The following is a 19,803-nucleotide window of genomic DNA, read 5'->3' as shown; positions in this document are numbered from 1 at the left end:
TTCAAGACCAGCCTTGCCAACATGAAAAAATCCCATCTCTACTAAAAATCCAAAAATTAGCTGGCCGTAGTGGCACAAGCCTGTAGTTCTAGCTACTCGGGAGGCTGAGGCAGAAGAATCACTTGCACCTGGGAAGTAGAGGTTGCAGGGAGCCGAGATCACCCCATTGCACTCCAGCCTGGGCAACAAGAGCAAAACTCCATCTCAAAAAAAAAAAAAAGAAAGAAAGAAAGATATAGGAATTGCATGACAAAGAATCCAAAGTAATCATCATAAAGAAGCTTAATGAACTACAGCTAAACAAAATCAGGAAAGCAATAAATGAATAAAGACAGATGTTTAAGAAAGAAACAGAAACCATAAAAAAGAACCAAACAGAAATTCTGGAGCTGAAGAATACAATGACTGAACTGAAAAGCTCAAAAGAGCTTTAACAGCAGTCTCAGTCAGAAAAAAAGAACTGGCAAACTTAAAAGGTAATTTGAAATGATAACACTAGAGGGACAAAAAGAATAAAAAAGGGTGTGGAAAGTATACAGAACTTATGGGACAACATCAAGCCTGGGTGAAAGAGCAAAACATCCTATCTTTAAAAAAAAAAACAACTCAAATGAAAACGAAAATATACATATCAAAATGTATGGGATGGGCATGGTGGCTCATGCCTGTAATCCCAGAACTCTGGGAGGCCGAGGCAGCTGGATTACCTGAGGTCAGGAGTTCCAGACCAGCCTGACCAACATGGTGAAACCCCATCTCTACTAAAAATACTAAAATTAGCAAGGTGTGGTAGCACATGCCTGTAATCTCAGCTACTCATGAGGCTGAGACAGGAGAATCGCTTGAATCTGAGAGGTGGAGGCTGCAGAAAGCCAAGAGCATGCCATTGCACTCCAGCCTGGGCAACAAGAGTGAAACTCCATCTCAAAAAGAAAAAAATGTATGGGATGCAGCAAAAGTAGTACTTAATGTAAAGTTTACAGTAATAAATGCTGATGTTAAAAAGCAAGAAAGATCTTAATTACACAACTTTATTTTACACTTCAAGAAACTAGAAAAAAAAAGAATAAAATAAGCCCAAAGTTAGCAGAAGGAAGGAAAGTTTAGGGCAGAAATGAATCAAATAGAGAATTGAAAAACAATTGAAAAAAGTCAACAAAACTAAGTGTTGGTTTTTGAAAAACTAAACAAAATTGATAAACCTTTAGCAAGGCAACAAAAAAAGAGAGACTCAAATAAATAAAATAAAAAATGAAAGAGGAGACATTACAATAGATGCCTCAGAAATAAAAGGAATGCTATGGGACTATTACAAACAATCATACACCAAAACACTGGATAACTGAGAAGAAATGGATAGAGTCCCGGAAATATACAACCTGCCAAAACTGAATCAAGAAGAAATAGAAAGCCAAAACAGACCCACAGCAAATATGGAGATTAAATCAGTAATCAAATACCTCTCAACAAAGAAAAGCACAGGACCAGATGGTTTCATGGGTGAATTCTATCAATCATTTAAAAAAGAATACCAATCTTTCTCAAACCTTCCAAAAAATAGAAAAAGAGAGAATTCTTGCAAACTCACATTATGAGGCCAGCATCACTCTGATACTAAAGCCAAAGACACCAGAAGAAAGAAAAGTATTAGGTCAATATCTCTGATGAACACAGATTTTTAAATCTACAATAAAACACCAGGAAGCCAAACTCAACAACACACCAAAAGGATTATATACCATGGCTAAATGGAATTTATCCCTGGGATCAAAGAAGGCAGAGTATCACTTTGCTCAACATCAGCTGGCAACATGTGTTCTAGGTGAGTCAAATTTTTTGTCTCACTATTCCCAGTAGCTACATTCTATCATGTTGCTGCAAAAACAGAATTAGTAAATAATGAAACACTAATGCTATAGGAAATACAGGGTAAAGTTCCTGTGAGCTTCTGGACACAACATTTTCATCCACCAATTAATATATAACCTGTGGCCAGGTGTGGTGGCTCACACCTGTAATCCCAGCATTTGGGGAGGCTGAGGCGGTCAGATCACCAGGTGAAGAAATCAAGACCATCCAGTCCCAGCTACTCGGGAGGCTGAGGCAGGAGAATCACTTGAATATACATATCCTTGTTTGAGATGTGTTTCTGTGCAATAATACTTTAATTTACACTGTTGATTCAGTAACATTGAACTCATGGCCAAAACCACCATAACTCATGTCTAAACAAAGCTTATATCTAACACTCACATATTTTCTCTGTAAGGCACACCACAGCCTTGTGCTTAGGAACCCTAGACAGCAGCACTTCAGCACTATGCTTGGTGGGCATTCTAAACAGTGAAATCACTCACAAAAAGCACAAAAACATAAAACATGTTTCACTAAATAAAAAAAAGAATGCCTATTTACAATATGAGGGCTACAAAAAGAAGGCAGGGCATCACTTTTTTCAACCTCAGCTGGGAACATGTGTGTGGGGTGGCTCAAATTTTCTGTTGCTCTGCACACTGCCTTCCCATGAATGACTATGGAACCTCTGTAAGTACTGATTTGGGTGTTACAAATACATCTTAGTAAGTGGGGGAATTCACAAGTATGAAATCCACAAGTAATGAGAATCAACTATATATCCACAGGATTGTTTTAGAAATAGAATTTCTGGATCAGAGGCCATGTACAAATGCCTTTGAGAGATATTGCCAAGTTGATGGCCACAGACATTGTACCAATTTCTATTCTGACAACAATAAATATGTATTATGCTCTTTGTTTTAAACAATGTAAAAAGAAATAAAAGTTACTGGAAGAGTTGGCATGGAGGAATGAAAAATGGTTGTTGGCTGGGTGGGGCTCATCCCTGTAATCCCAGCACTTTGGGAGGCCAAGTAGGGAGGGTCGCTTGAGTCTAGGAGTCTGAGACCAGCCTGGGCAAAATAGCAAGATTCTGTCTCTGCAGAAAATAAAAAAAGTAGCTAGGCATGGTGGCACATGCCTACAGTGCCAGATTCTCAGGAGCCTGAAACAAGAGGAATGCTTGAGTCCAGGAGGTTGAGGCTGTAGTGAGCTGTGATGGTGCCAGTGCATTCCAGCCCAGGTAACAGAGAGACCTTGTCTCAAAAAAAAATTTAAAAAAAAAAAAGAAGAAGAAAGAATAAAAAACTGTTTATTATCCATCTGACAAGGGATTAATAACCAGAATATATAAGGAGCACAAACAACTCAACAGGAAAAATCCAATAACCCAATTTAAAAATGAGCAAAATATCTGAAAAGACATTTCTTAAAAGGAGACATGAGATGGCAAATAGATACATGAAAAGGTGTTCAGTAGCACTGATCATCAGAGAAATGCAAATCAAAACTACAATGAGATATCATCTCATCCAGTTAAAATGGCATTTATCCAAAAGACAGTCAATGACAAATGCTGGTGAGGATGTAGAGAAAAGGGAACCCTCATACCCTGTTGGTGGGAATGTAAATTACTACAACTACTATGGAGAACAGTTTGGAGGTTCCTCAAAAAACTAAAAATAGAACTACCATATGATTCAGCAATCCCACTGTTACGTATATATCTAAAAGAAAGGAAATCAGTATATTGAAGAGACATCTTCACTCCCATGTTAATTGCAGCACTGCTCACAACAGATGAGATTTGGAAGCAACCTAAGTGTCCATCAACAGATGAATGGATAAAGAAAATGTGGTACATATACACAATGGAATACTATTCAGCCATAAAAAAGAATGAGATCCTGTCATTTGCAACAACATGAATGGAACTGGAGGTCATTACGTTAAGTGAAATAAGCCAGGCACAGAAAGACCAGCTTCACATGTTCTTACTTATTTGTGGGAGCTAAAACTTAAAACAACTGAATTCATGGAAATGAGAGTAGAATAATGGTTACCAGAGGTTGAGAAGGGTAGTGGGGCGGGGGGGAAATGGAGATAGTTAATGGGCACAAAAAAACATAAAGAATGAATAAGACCTAGTATTTGATACTGTGACATTTACACAATGAAGTGACTACAGTCAATAATAATTTAATTGTACATTTTAAAGTAACTAAAAGAGGCTGGGTATGGTGGCTCACGCCTGTAATCCCAGCACATTGGGAGGCTGTGGCAGGTGGATCACTTGAGGTTAGGAGTTCCAAACCAGCCTGGCCAACATGGTGAAACCTGGTCTCTACTAAAAACCCAAAAATTAGCCAGGCATGGTGGTGGGTGCCTGTAATCCCAGCTACTTGGGAGGCTGAGGCAGCAGAATTGCTTGAACCTGGGAGGTGGAGGGTGCAGTGAGCTGAGATCATGCCACTGCACTCCAGCCTGGGCAACAGAGCAAGATTCTGTATCAAAAAAAAAAAAAAAAAGGGAGGCAGGAAATAAATAAAATGCCTAAAAGAGTATAATCGGATTGTTTGTAACACACAAAAAAAATGCCTGAGGTGACAGATAACTCATTTACCTCGATGTGATTATATGTTGTATGACTGTATCAAAATATCTCATATAACACATAAATATATATATATACCTACTATGTACCCATGAAAATTAAAAAAAATTTTTTAAAGAAAAATGGTTGTTTAGAAGAATGCTAAAAGTAACAAAATCAAAGTTTCATGTGTGTATGTGCATGTGTGTATTTTAATGAACACATTTTCTTAACCAACTAACAGATTTTTAGGGGAATAAGTATATGTATTCTTTGCCACAATAAAACACTGGGATTAAAAATAATTTAGATTTCCAATTTCTCTATATCTTCCTTATTTATTTATTTATTTATTTTGAGACAGAGTCTTGCTCTGTTGCACAGGCTGGAGTGCAGTGGCATAATCTCGGCTCACTGCAACCTCCACCTTCCGGACTGGAGTGATTCTCCTGCCTCAGCCTCACAATTACCTGGAATTACAGGTATATGCCACCACGCCTGGCTAATTTTTGTATTTTTAATAGAGACAGGGTTTCACCATGTTGGCCAGGCTGGTCTCGAACTCCTGGCCTCAAATGATCTGCCCACCCTGGCCTCCAAAAGTGCTGATATTATAGGTGTGAGCCACCGCACCTTGCCTGTCTTCCTATTTTTGAGTGTCTAATCACAATGAAAGCTCATGTGAAATTTGAAACAACAGCCAACTTCCAGGAAATGTACTGGGCTTAGTTCACAATGTCCTGTTCTTTTTATATCTTAGCCTATACCAGTGGTTACAAAAGCTGGAGAGCTTTTCAAAACACAATAGGATTCCTCTATCTCAGACTTAGTATATCAGAATCTCTGGGCAAAGAGCCAAGAAATCTTTATTTATTTATTTATTTTTAAAAGTGTATAGATAATGTTTAGGAACAAATAGTCTAGATCACTTAAAATCAGACAAAAAAGTACTGCAGAAAGTCCAATCATGTTTGGTGTGTTATACTTCTTAGGGCACAATACCTAAGAAAATATAAAAAGCCAAACAAACAAACAAGTTTCTTGCCTCCTATTAATCAAAAAGTTAAACACAAGTGCTTATACTACATAGATTTGAAATATAAAATGCTGAAAAACAACCTGATAAAATGTATTACCATTTCCTCTCATAATTTTCGACCTCAAGGACTAGCTTACCTGTAGAAATAAGAGCACCCTCGGACAGTGTTGTGGGTATAGTGCTCCAAGGTCTTCTCACTGCCATAATCCTCTGAGGGATCAGACCAAAGCAGGTCACACACAGGCCCAAAGGCAGGAGGTTCCGTAAACCTGTCTAACTAGAAGACACACAAAAGCAAAAAGAAAAAAATCAGGAGAGCAAAAGGCTCTCAGAAACTGTCACAGAAAAACCCCTTCCACCCACAATACTGTATTAGGAGAGACGCCAGTATGCCCCTAAAAGATTTTCCTGCAAGAAAAGGAACATTTAACCATTTTAGATATATAATTTTTATTATTTTTCTGGAATAAATTTTTATCAATATCCGTCATCTAACCATACTGCAGTAAAGGACCCTCTTACATCCTAATTGTAAAGCAGTACTAATTTAATTCAAATGTGAAATCAACCACTATAGAAATAAACTATTTTAGAAAGACTATGACTATATAAAATTATTTTTAATTGTCTAGGTGAGCCAATGTTACCATGAGAGCAGAAATGTTTTACTCTGGTTCTGTTCATTGCAAACCTCATTCCTGTGGAGATTTCTTTATTTTAAAGAATTCTAAGTTTGTAAGGGCGTTTCCATAGAATGGAAAATTCTATGCAGTTGGTATTTCAATATGAGTTATTAAGCCTTTAGTCACTGCTGCTTTAGTTAAAAGCATTAAAAACTAAGAGAAAGCAAGTACTACAATAGCTCAGTTCCAAGAAGAGAATTTCTACTGAGTGAAAGAGCTTTTTATCGATACAACTGATTCAGAATTATAAAATTCATATTTTCCTATGTAAAAGAGAAATGCTGGTTATTTAAAAGGCAGAAAGGCAGGAGAAAAGCCAGTACATATAGGTACACTCTCTCACCCTGAGGAGACTGACTTTCATTCACAGAAAATAGTTTTATAAACAGAAAAATCTTTAGTCTCAGTACCTGTAAGAGAGGATGAGTATCCATCACTTTGATTAAAAAAGAGAGAGAAGTGGAAGAATTCAAAGGTAGAGAAGAGAAGATGGCCACGTAGAATAAAAATTGGTCATTTTTTTCCAAAATGAAGATACAGAATCCTGGAAATTAATAGTCACCATGGAAGGCAAGTATAACAATGAAACTTTATCATCTAAAATGTCAAAGCCAATGCATTTCAGAGCTGGCAGTGTCCTCAGACCATCCTCTCCAACTTCCTAATTTCACAGAGAAGAAATGTGACTAAGAGGTTCAATAATTTGGTGCAGGTTACACAATTAATGGCAGGACTGTGATTAGAACCCTTTTGCACTGTGACATAATTTAAAGTTTCAGGACTATACTACAAGAATGTTAGGTTTCTAGTTGGTAAAAACAGAGCTCATTAAAAATTATAATTTGTGGTAGATACATACCAAAATGTCAGCAGTAGTTATCTCATGGTGATGAAATCAGAGGTAACTTCCATTTTCTTACTTTTGATTATTTGTATTTTAAAGATTTCAGCTAAAGATAAACTGGTTGACGGCAATAAGAAACAAATTTTAGGCCAGGCTCGGTGGCTCACACCTGTAATCACAGCACTATGGGAGCCCGAGGTGGGCAGATCACTTGAGGCCAGGAGTTCAAGACCAGCCTGGCCAAAACGGTAAAATCCTGTCTCTACTAAAATTATAAAAATTAGCCAGGCGTGGTGGTGCGAACCTGTATCCAACTACTCAGGAGGCTGAACCAGGTAGGTGGAGGTTGCAGTGAGCTGAAGTTCCACCACTGCACTTCAGCCAGGGTGACAGAGAGAGACTCTGTCTCAAAAACAACAACAACAACAACAAAACACACATTTTAAAAATTATGAGAATAATAAAAGATTACTTACTTTCCTAATGTCATCTAAAGAAGTAATTTCAGGTGACATTCCTCCATGTACACACAGAAACTGCTGGTTTAAGAGGGCAGCAAGAGGAAGACAGTCAAATGTCTCCATACAGGCATCATACACCTGTTCAGAATATTTGATTCGACCTAATAAAAAAGGAAAACCAGTCAGTTGAAGAAAAGTTAAAATGTAAATTGTATCACATTTGAAAAAGGATATAGGACAGGAGAATATGGAGCTATTTTAAAGACATTTATTTCAGATAAATTGAAAGCACAATTATCTTTGTAAAGATACTTTTGAAAAGTTGTAGATAATAGGTTAAAAAAAACCTCTCTCCTCTTAAAGACAAGTATGACCTTGGATTAACTTTCAAGCTCTGTTGCTTGGAAACTTGATAAGGTGACTGTCCACTGTGTTATTAAGCAATGTGGCTTGTGGTAAAAATTACCCAGGTATCTAGTGGGAAGCTACAGCTTTAGGATCCTCTGAAGGTAGTTTTACAACACACATCGACACTTTTGATGCATGAGGCTTCTATACCAGGATGGCTACCTAATCTTCCCACTGTGGATACTGTTTCCTTGTACCTGAGCTGGTGGGAGGATGGGAGAAGGCAAGAGAGACAGAAAGCCACTGGACTTTCTGTATGCACTCTGGTGAGGACCACTCCACTGAAAAGGAACACCCAGTGCTGCCTTTCCTGACGTGTATCCTTCTAAGTATATGGATGACAAGCAGGGTCCATGATAGTCTTGTGAGTCTGAATATTTCATTGAGTCTTAAAGATCCCTTAGGAGTATTGAAGATATATAAGTGGCAACTAGAATCTTAAGCGACAACAATAAAATGTCAATAATGTTTTTGCTCATGATTTTTAAGCTCTGTAAGCAAATTATGTCTTTTTCCAATTTTTTTTTTTTTTTTCTATAAAAACATTTGGCTTAAGCTGGTATGGTGGCTCATGCCTGTAATCCCAGTGTTTTGGAAGGCTGAGGTGGGAGGATCGCTTGAGGCCAGGAGTTTGAGACCAGCCTGGGCAACACAGTGAGGCCTCATTTTCACAGAAAGTTAAAACACAAAATTAGCTGGCTATGGGGGCGCACACCTACTTGGGAGGCCAAGGTGGGAGGACAGATTGAGCCCAGGAATTTGAGGCTGCAATGAGCTACAATAGTGCCACTGCACTCCAGCCTGGGTAACAGAGTGAGACTCTGTCTCTAAACAGTAGAAAATAAATGTTTGGCTTAATAAATTATGTTTTGATGTGGTTGTCAACTTGGGGCTACAGAATAAGGAAACACATCAACGGGTGGGAGGAGGGGTATCCACAAATCTCTGGAAAGGAAACGTCATGAAATAATAGGTGGGAAACTAGAAAATGGGTATTAAAGAAAAAAAGGAACATTTTCTTCTTTCTTGGCCTTGGTTTCCAAAAGTCAAGCTGTGCTCAGGGGTGTGTGTGGGTAGAGAAGACCAGAAGTACAGTCAGGAGGCCGGGCGTAGTTGCTCACACCTGTAATTCCAGCACTATGGGAGGCTGAGGCGGGTAGATCATGCGGTCATGAGATCAAAACCATCCTGGCCAACATAATGAAATCCCATCTCTACCAAAAATACAAAAATTAGATGGATGTAGTGGCAGCCTCCTGTAGTCCCAGCTACTGGGGAGGCTGAGGCAGGAGAATTACTTGAACCCAGGAGGTGGAGGTTTCAGTGAGCTGAGATCATGCCACTGTACTCCAGCCTGGGACAGAGCGAGATTCTGTCTCAAAAAAAAAAAAAAAAAAAAAAATACACTCAGGCAGCCCGGCAGAACTGTGAGCTCCTTCTCCTCTTCCAAGATTCTGGGAAGATGAGGTAGCCTACAGGATCAAGAGAACAAAGCTGTATCGAGTGAGTAACACTATCTAGTTGGTCATTATTTCTATTTATTTCATTTTTGTGATCTCTAAGCCTTTAGAAAAGACATGTTTCAGGATCAGAGCCTGGTCCTGGCAAGGCTTTAGGTAATAAAGTGAAGAATGATAGATCTAGATTTGGGCCAGACTGCAGTACTATATGGGTGGCAGGAATGATTAGAGATCCCTAAGGAAGGTGAAAACCAGTAGACCACGCTTGAGGTTGTAAGGCCTTCCATCCCTGAGTGTGAAGATGTCTCTTTAATGCCAGTATTAGGTGATCAGGGTTTGAGTTCATCAAGGGAGCCTGTGGGTTTCTTTGAGGTTTTCAGAACATTTTGTAGTGCCGTTATAGTAGTTAGGAGCTCCAAGTTAACAAGAACCATGTCTCATGCATTGCTGCCTCTCCTTACAGTTACATCCTTAATACTCTGCTTTGTTTTAAATACATTTTACCCATTTCAAAGTAGATCTAGCATTGGCCAGAAAGTCTGTTGGAAGCAAAAAACAAACAAAAAATTCTTTAATTTATGGTTAGTGACTGACTTTTTCTCCTGAAAATCCTAGGAACCAGAGTTCCCTCTGTTGCCAATGCCAGTAAGAAATTCATCCATGGGAGTCCTACACTTGAATATAGGTAGGGATTTACATTACTTATTAATTCATGCTCCATGACATCTTACATTGATAAATGCCTTTCAACCCTAAGAATGACTCAACATAATTTCTTACCCTACTTCCAAAAAGAATGCCAAGTCTGAAGATGTTAAGTAAGGAAGTATATTGTCATTTTTAAATTAACAGGAGGTCAAAAATTAAATTAAGCAAAAAGGAGTTCATCTTATATTAATATGTGAATAAAATAGGCTATGAAATGTTAGCATCTTTATTGTTTCAAAATATATGAAGTGCATATGTAATTACCAACATTTAATTTTCTGAGGGGTTTGATTGATGATGGTATCTATATTTTTCTTAGTTTAGCTGTATATTCTTAATTTTTATGATGAATATGTAACCTTTATATAATAACATTTACAATTATGCTATCTCTATTTTTAAATATTTTTTAAAGAAAGGATCTTACTACTGCCTAGGCTGGAGTGCAGTAGTGCAATTGGAGCTCACTGTAACCTCAAAGTCCTAGGTTTAAGTGGTCTTCCCACAAAATCTTCTAAGTAGCTTGGACTATAGGCATGTGCAACCACAACCAGCTAATTTTTAAAAATTACTTGTAGGGACAGGGTCTCAATATGCTGCCCAGGTTGGTCTTCAATTCCTGGCCTCAAGCAATCCTCCTACCTCGGCCTCCCAAAGTGCCGGGATTATAGGCATGAGGTACTGCACCTGTACCTGGCCCAATTACCTTTATTATTTAAATGTATTGAAGACTCATGATGTGTCTATCAGTGAGTTAAACATCTGGCATGGCATCGTGGTGAAGAGAATGGAGTCTGGAACTTGTTGCACAACTCGAAGAACCTCAGCCCCCTCCACTTACCAGCTATGGGGCCTTGGACAGAAATTTTAACTCTCTGCCTTGGTTTCCTTATCTATGGTCATAATAATAATACCCTGAATTGTAGATTCAGGGTTGCTATAAGGATTACATTAATTAATTTATGTAAAATATGCAGAATAATGCTGGCACTTAGTATGTACTATGTGTTAACTGATAAAAGTATTTAATACTCACAGAAACCCTATGAAGTAGCTATTACTGTCTTAATTTAAAAACAGGAAATTAGGCTTACTTTCCCAAAGCTGCAAGCTAGTAATGCAGAACTGGGGCTTACACCTGTTCATTCTATTAACTACCCTCTAATATTCCTCTTAATCATTATTTTAAAATGAGATTTTGAATAGAAGAATCTAAATAGCCAAATATATAACTCCCAGAGGTTAAATTAGCTGATTCAAGTGCTTTGTTTTCAAGACAAATTTTAAGATATATCCCATAAAACAGTTATTTCTATAATGAAGGAAAAATGCATTACAGCCATAGGATGACACTGATATAAGTTCTAACTAGTATCAATAATACAACATTAACAAAACAAAATTTTCAACAAAATTCTTTGAAAGCAACTTTGAGAGTCAGCACTACTTGCAAGAAATCACAATCTGGCCTAGTCACTGATTATGTCTTTGTTTCAATTTTTATTTGCTTTATGTACTTATTATTGTCTGAGACAGGGATTCATTCTGTCATCCAAGCTGGAGTGCAGTGGTATTATCATAGCATACTGCAGCTTTGAACTCCTGGCCTCAAAAGATCTTCCCACCTCAGTCTCCCAACGTGCTGGGATTATAGGTGTGAGACACAGCTCAAATTTTAAAAGCCACAAAAGGGTATACTGTGCCTCCTGCCCTCTCAGCAGGTAACCAATATTACCAGTTTCCTGGGTGTCTTTACACAGATGTTCTATGCATACACATGCAGATGTGTATGTTCCTTCTCTTTCTAAAATATCCTTTTGCTTTTACATAAATGATAGCATATATATACTGTTCTTTACTTGCTTTTTGTACTTAAGAAAACATTTTGGCTATCATGCCCTATCTTCAGATGAAGAGTGAAGGAGTTAAGAATATGTCACCCCAAAATATGCTCCTCTGGTACACTGACAACTTTGAGTTAAAGGCACTTGAAAAACACCAGGTGCAAGAAGATCATTCTGACCTTCATGCTGTTTCTTCTTCTTTTTTTAATTTTTTTGAAACAAGGTCTTGTTACATGACGAGGATGGTCCTCAAACTCCTGGACTCAAGCAATCCTCCCATTTCAGCCACCCAAGTAGTTGGGATTACAGGCACATGCCACAGCGCCCAGCTCATACTGCCTTTTAAAAGCAGGAGATGAAAGTCACATTTGAAAGATGCCCTCCCAGAACAATAGACACTGGGGCCTACTTGAAAGTGGAGGGTAGGAGGAGGGAGAGGATCAGAAAAAATAAATACTTGTGTCATAGGTACTAGGTGATAAAATAATCTGCACAGCAAACTCCTATGACACAAGTTTGCCTATGTAACAAACCTGCGCATGTACGACTGAACCTAAAATAAAAGTTAAAAAAACAAAAAGAAAAGAAGATTCCCTCCCTATACTAGAAGGAAAATAACATTTTTACCACCAAGGATTAATAGTTGAGGCTGAACTCAAATAACTCTTATCTTCCAGTCTCCTCACATCATTTAGTTACTTTTTCACAACTTACTACTTTTTGTCCAATTCAGCATGTAAGTGTTCACCTCCGAGTCTCTAGGTCTTCATTTCCTTATAGCGGCTCCCATGTTATGTAGCACTTACATTAAATAAATTTGTGTGCTCTTCTCCTATTAATTTATCTTATGGCGCTGGGCACAATGGCTCAAGCCTGTAATCCCAGCAGTTTGCGAGGCCGAGGCAAGCAGATCACGAGGTCAGGACCAGCCTGACCAACATAGTGAAACCCTGTCTCTACTAAAAATACAAAAAATTAGCCTGGTGTGGTGGCACGTGCCTGTAATCCCAGCTACTAGGGAGGCTGAGGCAAGAGAATCACTTGAATCCAGGAGGCGGAGGTTGCAGTGAGCCAAGATTGCGCCACTGCACTCCAGCCTGGGGAATAGAGCAAGACTCTGTCTCGAGAAAAGAAAAAAATTATCTCATGTCAATTTAATTCTCAGGCCCAGCTGAAAAACCCTAAGAGAGTAAAGGTAAAATTTTGCCTCCCCTACAGGAGAGCTTTGTAATTTTTTAACATCTACATAGTATTTTGCTTTACGGATATATCACAATCTAATTAGACCCATCTGTTGCTGCTCTAAATCATGCTGCAATGACTAATGACAAACAATATGTGTTTATTTTTTTAAAAATCCAGTTGTCATAACAATACTGCTTTCATTAGTAAAATTACAGGAGTTTCTGGAACATGTCAGTAAGCTATTTAACTATACTTTTTTTTTTTTTTTAAGACACAGTCTTCTTTTGTTGCCAGGCTGGAGTGTAGTGGCACGATCTCAGCTCACCACAATCTCCGCCTCCCAGGTTCAAGTGATTCTCCTGTCTCAGCCTCCCAAGTAGCTGGAAATACAGGCACACACCACCACGCCTGGCTAATTTTTTTATTTTTGGTAGAGAAAAGGTTTTACCATATTGGCCAGGCTGGTCTTGAACTCCTGACCTCAAATGATCCACTTGCCTTGGCCTCCCAAAGTGCTGGGATTACAGGCGTGAGCCATCATGACTGGCCTTAACTGTACATTTTAAAAAAAATGGTTCGTAGAAATGACAAATTCATTTACTTTAGAAACTTCAACCTAGAGCTATGAGCTTGGACCCAGAGCTTTTACAGAATAATATAAACACTAGGTTCCTTCGAAGAAAATAAATACATAAAAATAGACTGGGCATGGTGGCTTGCACCTGTAGTCCCAGCCACTCAGGAGGCTGAGGTTTAAGGACCACTTGAGCATGGGAGGTTGAGGCTGCAGTGAACTATGATTTTTACCACTGTGCTCCAGCCTGGGCAACAGAGCAAGACCCTGTCTCAAAAAAGAAAGAAAGAAAGGAAAACACTACGTTTCTTGCTTTCTAAGGACGTAACAATAAAGAAATATTTTTGTAAAAACAAATAATATGTCAAAAATGAACTGTTAGGGGCTGGGCATGGAGGCTCACACCTGTAATCTCAGCACTTTGGGAGGGCAAGGTGGAAGGATCATGAGAAGTTCAAGATCAGCCTTGGCAACATAAGCAAGACTCAGTGTCTACAAAAAATTTAAAAATTAGCCAGGCAAGGTGGCATGCACCTATAGTTCCAGCTACTCAGGAGGCTGAGGCAAGAGAATCACTTAAGCCCAGGAGTTCAAGGTTGCAGTGAGCTATGATTACACAATTGTACACCAGCCTGGACAACAGAATGAGACCCTGTCTCTCAAGAAAAATTTTTTTTGTTTAACTATTAGACAAAAAAAAAGGTTAATGTTTGAACTGATGGATATTGAAGTTACCCTGACTTGATAATTATAATTATATACATATATTCAATATATCAAATGTACCTCAAAAATAGGTACAACTATTATATATCAATTTTTTTAAAATGGAAAAAAATGATACTTTTCTCTGAAGAAAGGAATATTTTTTAAAAATCTGTACATTATAAAGCAACTTAAGGTTGATATAAGAAAAGCCTTCACCCACCTCTTGCTTAAAAACATGAACAAGATTACAGCTGCAGAATCTGAAACTAAGCATCCCTTAGTAATTATAAGGTGCTAATTCTAGAAGCCACAGTGGCCCTTTAAGAGTGATCAGCTTATCAGTAAAAACACCCATACAGAGCAGCACACATGCTCTCTCCTTATACAGGAATAAATTTTTCAATTTATACTTGAATTTGTGTGCTCATTCCAAGATTTATTTACATTTCAGATGCAGCATTATAACAAGAGACAATCTATCTTGGTAGACAGGAGAAGAAGAAAGCCATCAGGTTTAACTACAGTTAAGTCATGTGAAAAGCAAATAAAAACCAAAGAAATTCTGGGCAAAATAAGACACTTAAAATGTTTCCAGGACCTATTGTTGTTCCATCTTCTAAAAATAGTCTGAACCATTTATACCTGTCAAAAAAAATCTCTGTTATTATTACACATTGCATCCCTGTATCAAAATCTCATGTATCCCATAAATAAATATACCTGCTATATACTCATAAAAATGAAAAATTAAAAAAAAACTCTGATAAGACAAAGAATAATTAAATAAAATGTCACCTAAAAAAACTCTGAAACTTAATTCAAAACAAATGCAGTCACAGGCAGCTTTCTTCATTACTTATCTACTCCTAATTAATAAAAATAGCTGACTTATAGCAAGCATTACATTCCAGGGCATTTGTTAACTGCTATACGCATTATTTAATTTTCCCAGGTAAGAAATGAAGGTGTTAAGGAATACTCCAAGTTTGATTTAGAAAAATAATATAAAATAAAATATTTCTAATTTTTGTTATTTGGTGAAGTGGTTCCCAAAGGACAGATAATAGAAGCTTCCCAAAGATTCCGGAGTAGTCATTCTTAACCAGCAGCACAGAGCTGAACCACCTCAGGTTCTTTACAAAGCTTTTCAAATGCTTGGACCCAAACTGGGTAAGTTTTAAATTACTTTGAAAAATAGTGGTACATAGTGTTGGTAAAATAGTAGTACACAGTGGTAGTAAAAAATAATTCAAACAATAGTAGAGAGGACATAAAATTAAAAGTAAGCCATCTGTGATGGCATGCACCTATAGTCTCGGCTACCTAGGAGGCTAAGGCTACAGGATTGCACGAATGTAAGACTAGACTGGGCAATGTGTCAACACCGCATCTCAAAAAAAAAAAAGTATAAGTTCTCTTAACCCAACTTCCACTGTTAATGATTTCTATTGTACATTAAATATTTTAATTTACAAAGGAGATGGCCATTTACATGCTCTACAAATGGCTTACAAAATATCTTAGCATCTCTCCATATCAGTACGTATTATGGGTATATTTTGGTTTGCCTATCTTTCTTTTGCTTTCAGAGACAGAGTCTTGCTCTATCACCCACGCTGGAGTGTGGTGATCACAACTCACTGCAGCCTAGAATTCCTGGGCTCATGTAATCCTCCTGCCTCAGCCTCCCAAGTAGCTGGAACTATAGGCACATGCCACCACACTCAGCTAATTTTTAAATTTTTTGTAGAGAAAGGGTCTTACTATGTTGCCCAGGCTGGTCTTGAACTCCTGGGCTCAAGCAATGCCCCCATCTCGGCCTCCCAAAGTGTTGGGATTACAGGCATAAGCCACGCACCTGGCCACCTTGGTCTTTCAACAGCTGCCTAGCATTCCATTGTTAAAAAGCACATTATCACTTACTTCATCAGTGTCTTGTTGACATTTAGATTATCTTTTTACTGTTGTTGTTGTTGTTATAATTAACACTGCAGTAGACATCCTTAAGCATCCGTATCTTTCTCTTTGTGAGTATATCTGTGTGGTAGACAATTTCTAAAATGACCTGCATTGACCTACATCTTTGTATCTATAATCCATCCTCTTTGTATCTATAATTCCATCCTCTTTCAGTGGATGGAAACTGTAAGTATGATAATGAGACTCCCATTATTTTGTCCCATTATACAGGAGGAAAGACAGATATCTTCACCTAATCAGGTGAACCATTTATTTATTTATTTACTTACTTATTTACTTATTTTTAGGGAAAGGGTCTCACTCTGTCACCCACGCTAGAGTACAGTGGCATAATCATAGCCCACTGTAACCTCAAACTCCCAGGCTCAGTCTATCTTTTGGTCTCAGCTTACCAAGTAGCCGGGACTACAGGCTTGCACCACCATGCAGGCTGACTGATTCTAATTTTTTTATTTCCTTTTTGGTAGAGATGAGGTCTCACTATGTTGCCCGGGCTGGTCTTGAACTCCTGGCCTCAAGTGATTGAGGCCCTTTGGCCTCCCAATGTGCTGAAATTACAGGCATGAGCCACCATGCCTGACCTAAGGTGAGCCTTTTGAAAACTGAGTGAGCAGCTAGCCAATCACAAAAGAGAAAGTCAGAGAGCTGCACTCAGGCCAGCCTGGAAAAAAGCAAACATTAGGGCTGGGTGTGGTGGCTCACACCTGTAATCCCAGCACTTTGGGAGGCTGAGGCAGGTGGATCACCTGAGATCAGGAGTTCAAGACCAGCCTGACCAACATGGTGAAACCCTGTCTCTACAAAAATACAAAAATTAGCCGGGCATGATGGCAGATGCCTGGAATCGCAGCTACTCGGGAAGCTGAGCCGGGAGAATTGCTTGAACCCAGGAGGTGGAGTTTGCAGTGAGCCAAGATCACGCCACTGCACTCCAGCCAGGGAGACAGAGCAAGAAACCATCTAAAAAAACCAGAAAAAAAAAAGAAAATATTCATATTGGGAGCTACCACTGGAGGTGACATGTTAAAGAACTGCAAACAACATCAAGAAGCTGAGAGCCATTCTTGGTCAACAGCTAACAGGACAACAGGGACCGTAATCCTACAGTTACAAGGACTGCCAACAAGTGACCTTGGAAAAAGACCCCAAGCCCCAGATGAGAACTGGCAACACCTTGATTTCAGCTCAGTGAGATCCTGCACAGAGAATCTAGCCACACTGTGCCTAGACTTCTGACCTACAATAACTATGAGATAATAAATATGCTCTTTTAAGCCACTAAATTTGTGATAATTTTTTAACGCAGCATTTAAAAAGTTAATAAAATCTGTGTAATAAATTCCTACAAGTGTGACTGCTAGATCATAGTCACACTTAAAATGGGGATATGCACTTAAAATTTTTATATATATACAAAATTGCTCTTCAAATACTTTACACCTTGTCATTGTTGTTGTTGTTGTTGTTGAGACAGGGTCTCACTTTGTCTCCCAGGCTGGAGTGCAGTGGTGATCATGGCTCATTATAGCCTCAAACTCCCGGGCTCAGGTGATCCTCCCAACTCAGCCTCCTGAGTAGCTCGGACTACAGGTGAGTGCCTCCATGCACAGCTCATTTCCTGTGTGTGTTTTTTTTGTAGAGCTGGGGTTTCACCATGTTGCCCAGGCTGGTCTTGAACTCTTGGGTTCAAGTGATCCGCCCACCTCGGCCTCCAAAAGTACTGGGATTACAGGCGTGAGCCACCTCGCTCAGCCTACAGCAATTTAAACAGCCAGCAACAGTAGATTTAAAACTTCCTGGTAATTAGCTGCTGATTTAAAGTGTTTATTCCAGTAAGTCACCAAGGGCTGGAAGGATCTGTATCTTGCCCTCTTGCAGCTGACTTTTTTGACAGAATTTTTAAGAAGTGCTTATCCTCTAAAATTTATTTTAATAACAAAGACCTTTTCTCGGAGGCTCTACTAGGAGGGAAGTTGTCATTACAACTACTATCTCCAATGTAGAAAGCTAAGGATAGCAAGAATTCATATGAGCATATAAAACACTACAAATTGCAATCTACCTATCAGTAAAGGGATCTGTGGGCAGTTGGATAAAGTCCAAGTCTCTGAAAACAAATTTAAAAGTTTTTTTAACGTTGAAAATTATTCTTGAAATAAAAGTTTAAATATTTTATAATATATTCTTCTAAGATAATAATCTGCAGAAAAATCTGAATAAGATATAAAATGAAATCCATGATCAAAATATCAGCCATATGAACACTGAAGTATATTTATATATTCAGGATTCCTTAAGAGGGGTAGATTTTAGAGCCAGATGGGACCCAAGATATTTAGTTTAGCTTCCTTATTTTATAGAGAATATCCTAACATTTTAGAAATCAAAACAGGTATAATTTTGCTTTTGTTTATTTCAGTAGTTTCATTACAAAAATAAAAAAAATATTTTGGAGTATAACCCAATATACATATTTTCTGGAGGACTTAGAGTATGTCAAAAGTCTTTAAAATGTGCCTGCCCTCTAACCCAGAAATTCTTTTTTGAGAGTTTGTTCTAAAGATACAAATCATAGATGCTCATTCATTCAAATGAACTCAACCAATATTTATTAAGCAACTCCTATGAGCAACTAGATACTGTTTTGAGTGTTGGGGAAAACAACAGTGAACGAAACATTTCCCTGCTATCATGGAGCTGGTGGCACAGAAAGACAGTAAACAAATAAATATATATAAATCACAGGTATAGATAAACACAAATGAAAGAAAAAAGTATGAGGGTAAAATGATGAGATTATGATTTAGAAAAGCAACCAAAGGAGAAAATCTCTGAAGAAATCACATGAATGAAACAGAATGTATATCTTATAAGAAAATAGGTATCTGGGGAAAGAAGAACTAAAAATGCAAATGCCCTGGGCAGGATCTCCCAAACATCCCCAACATAGTCTCCAACATACTGTCTGTTAGTGAGGAGCCAATTATGAGTAGCAGATTCTGGTCAAAGAAATCTATCAGTTTGTATTTTTTGAGATGGAGTCTTGCCATATTGCCAAGGCTGTTCTAGAACTCCCGGGTTGAAGGGATCGTCCAGCCTCAGCCTCCCACTATGTTATTTGTTTTTAAATCAGCTAGTGATGTTTCGACTTTCTAAATAATTCTACTTTTTTTCTTTTTTTTTAAATTTTGAAATGGAGTCTCGCTGTGTCGCCTAGACTGGAGTGCAGTGGTGTGATCTCGGCTCACCGCAACTTCAACCTCTTGGGTTCAAGCCATTTTCCTGCCTCAGCCTCCTGAGTAGCTGGGATTACAGGTTTGCACTACTACACTCAGCTAATTTTTGTATTCTGAGTAGAGATGGGGTTTTACCATGTTGGCCAGGCTGGTCTTGAACTCCTGACCTTGTGATCCACCCGCCTCAGCCTCCCAAAGTGCTAGGATTACAAGCATGAGCCAC

General features: G+C 38.4%; 1 protein-coding gene across 4 annotated transcripts in view; it reads right to left on the bottom strand.

Annotated features, from left to right (window-relative positions):
* PPP3CC (protein phosphatase 3 catalytic subunit gamma) overlaps nt 1–19,803 on the bottom strand; it is a 101,176-nt gene that overhangs the window by 29,460 nt on the left and 51,913 nt on the right. For all 4 annotated transcript variants that reach the window (XM_012435199.2, XM_012435201.2, XM_012435200.2 and 1 more), the window contains exons 5-6: nt 7,493–7,638; nt 5,627–5,766 (exon numbers count right to left, since the gene is read on the bottom strand). In XM_012435199.2, coding sequence (XP_012290622.1) covers nt 5,627–5,766; nt 7,493–7,638 — 286 coding nt within the window. The remainder of the gene's footprint in view (nt 1–5,626; nt 5,767–7,492; nt 7,639–19,803) is intronic.

Source organism: Aotus nancymaae, unplaced genomic scaffold, assembly GCF_030222135.1.
Source record: "Aotus nancymaae isolate 86718 unplaced genomic scaffold, 86718_ANA_hifiasm-v0.15.2.pri h1tg000079l, whole genome shotgun sequence".
Classification (NCBI taxonomy): domain Eukaryota; kingdom Metazoa; phylum Chordata; class Mammalia; order Primates; family Aotidae; genus Aotus; species Aotus nancymaae.
This window is presented reverse-complemented; position numbering and strand designations above follow the sequence as displayed.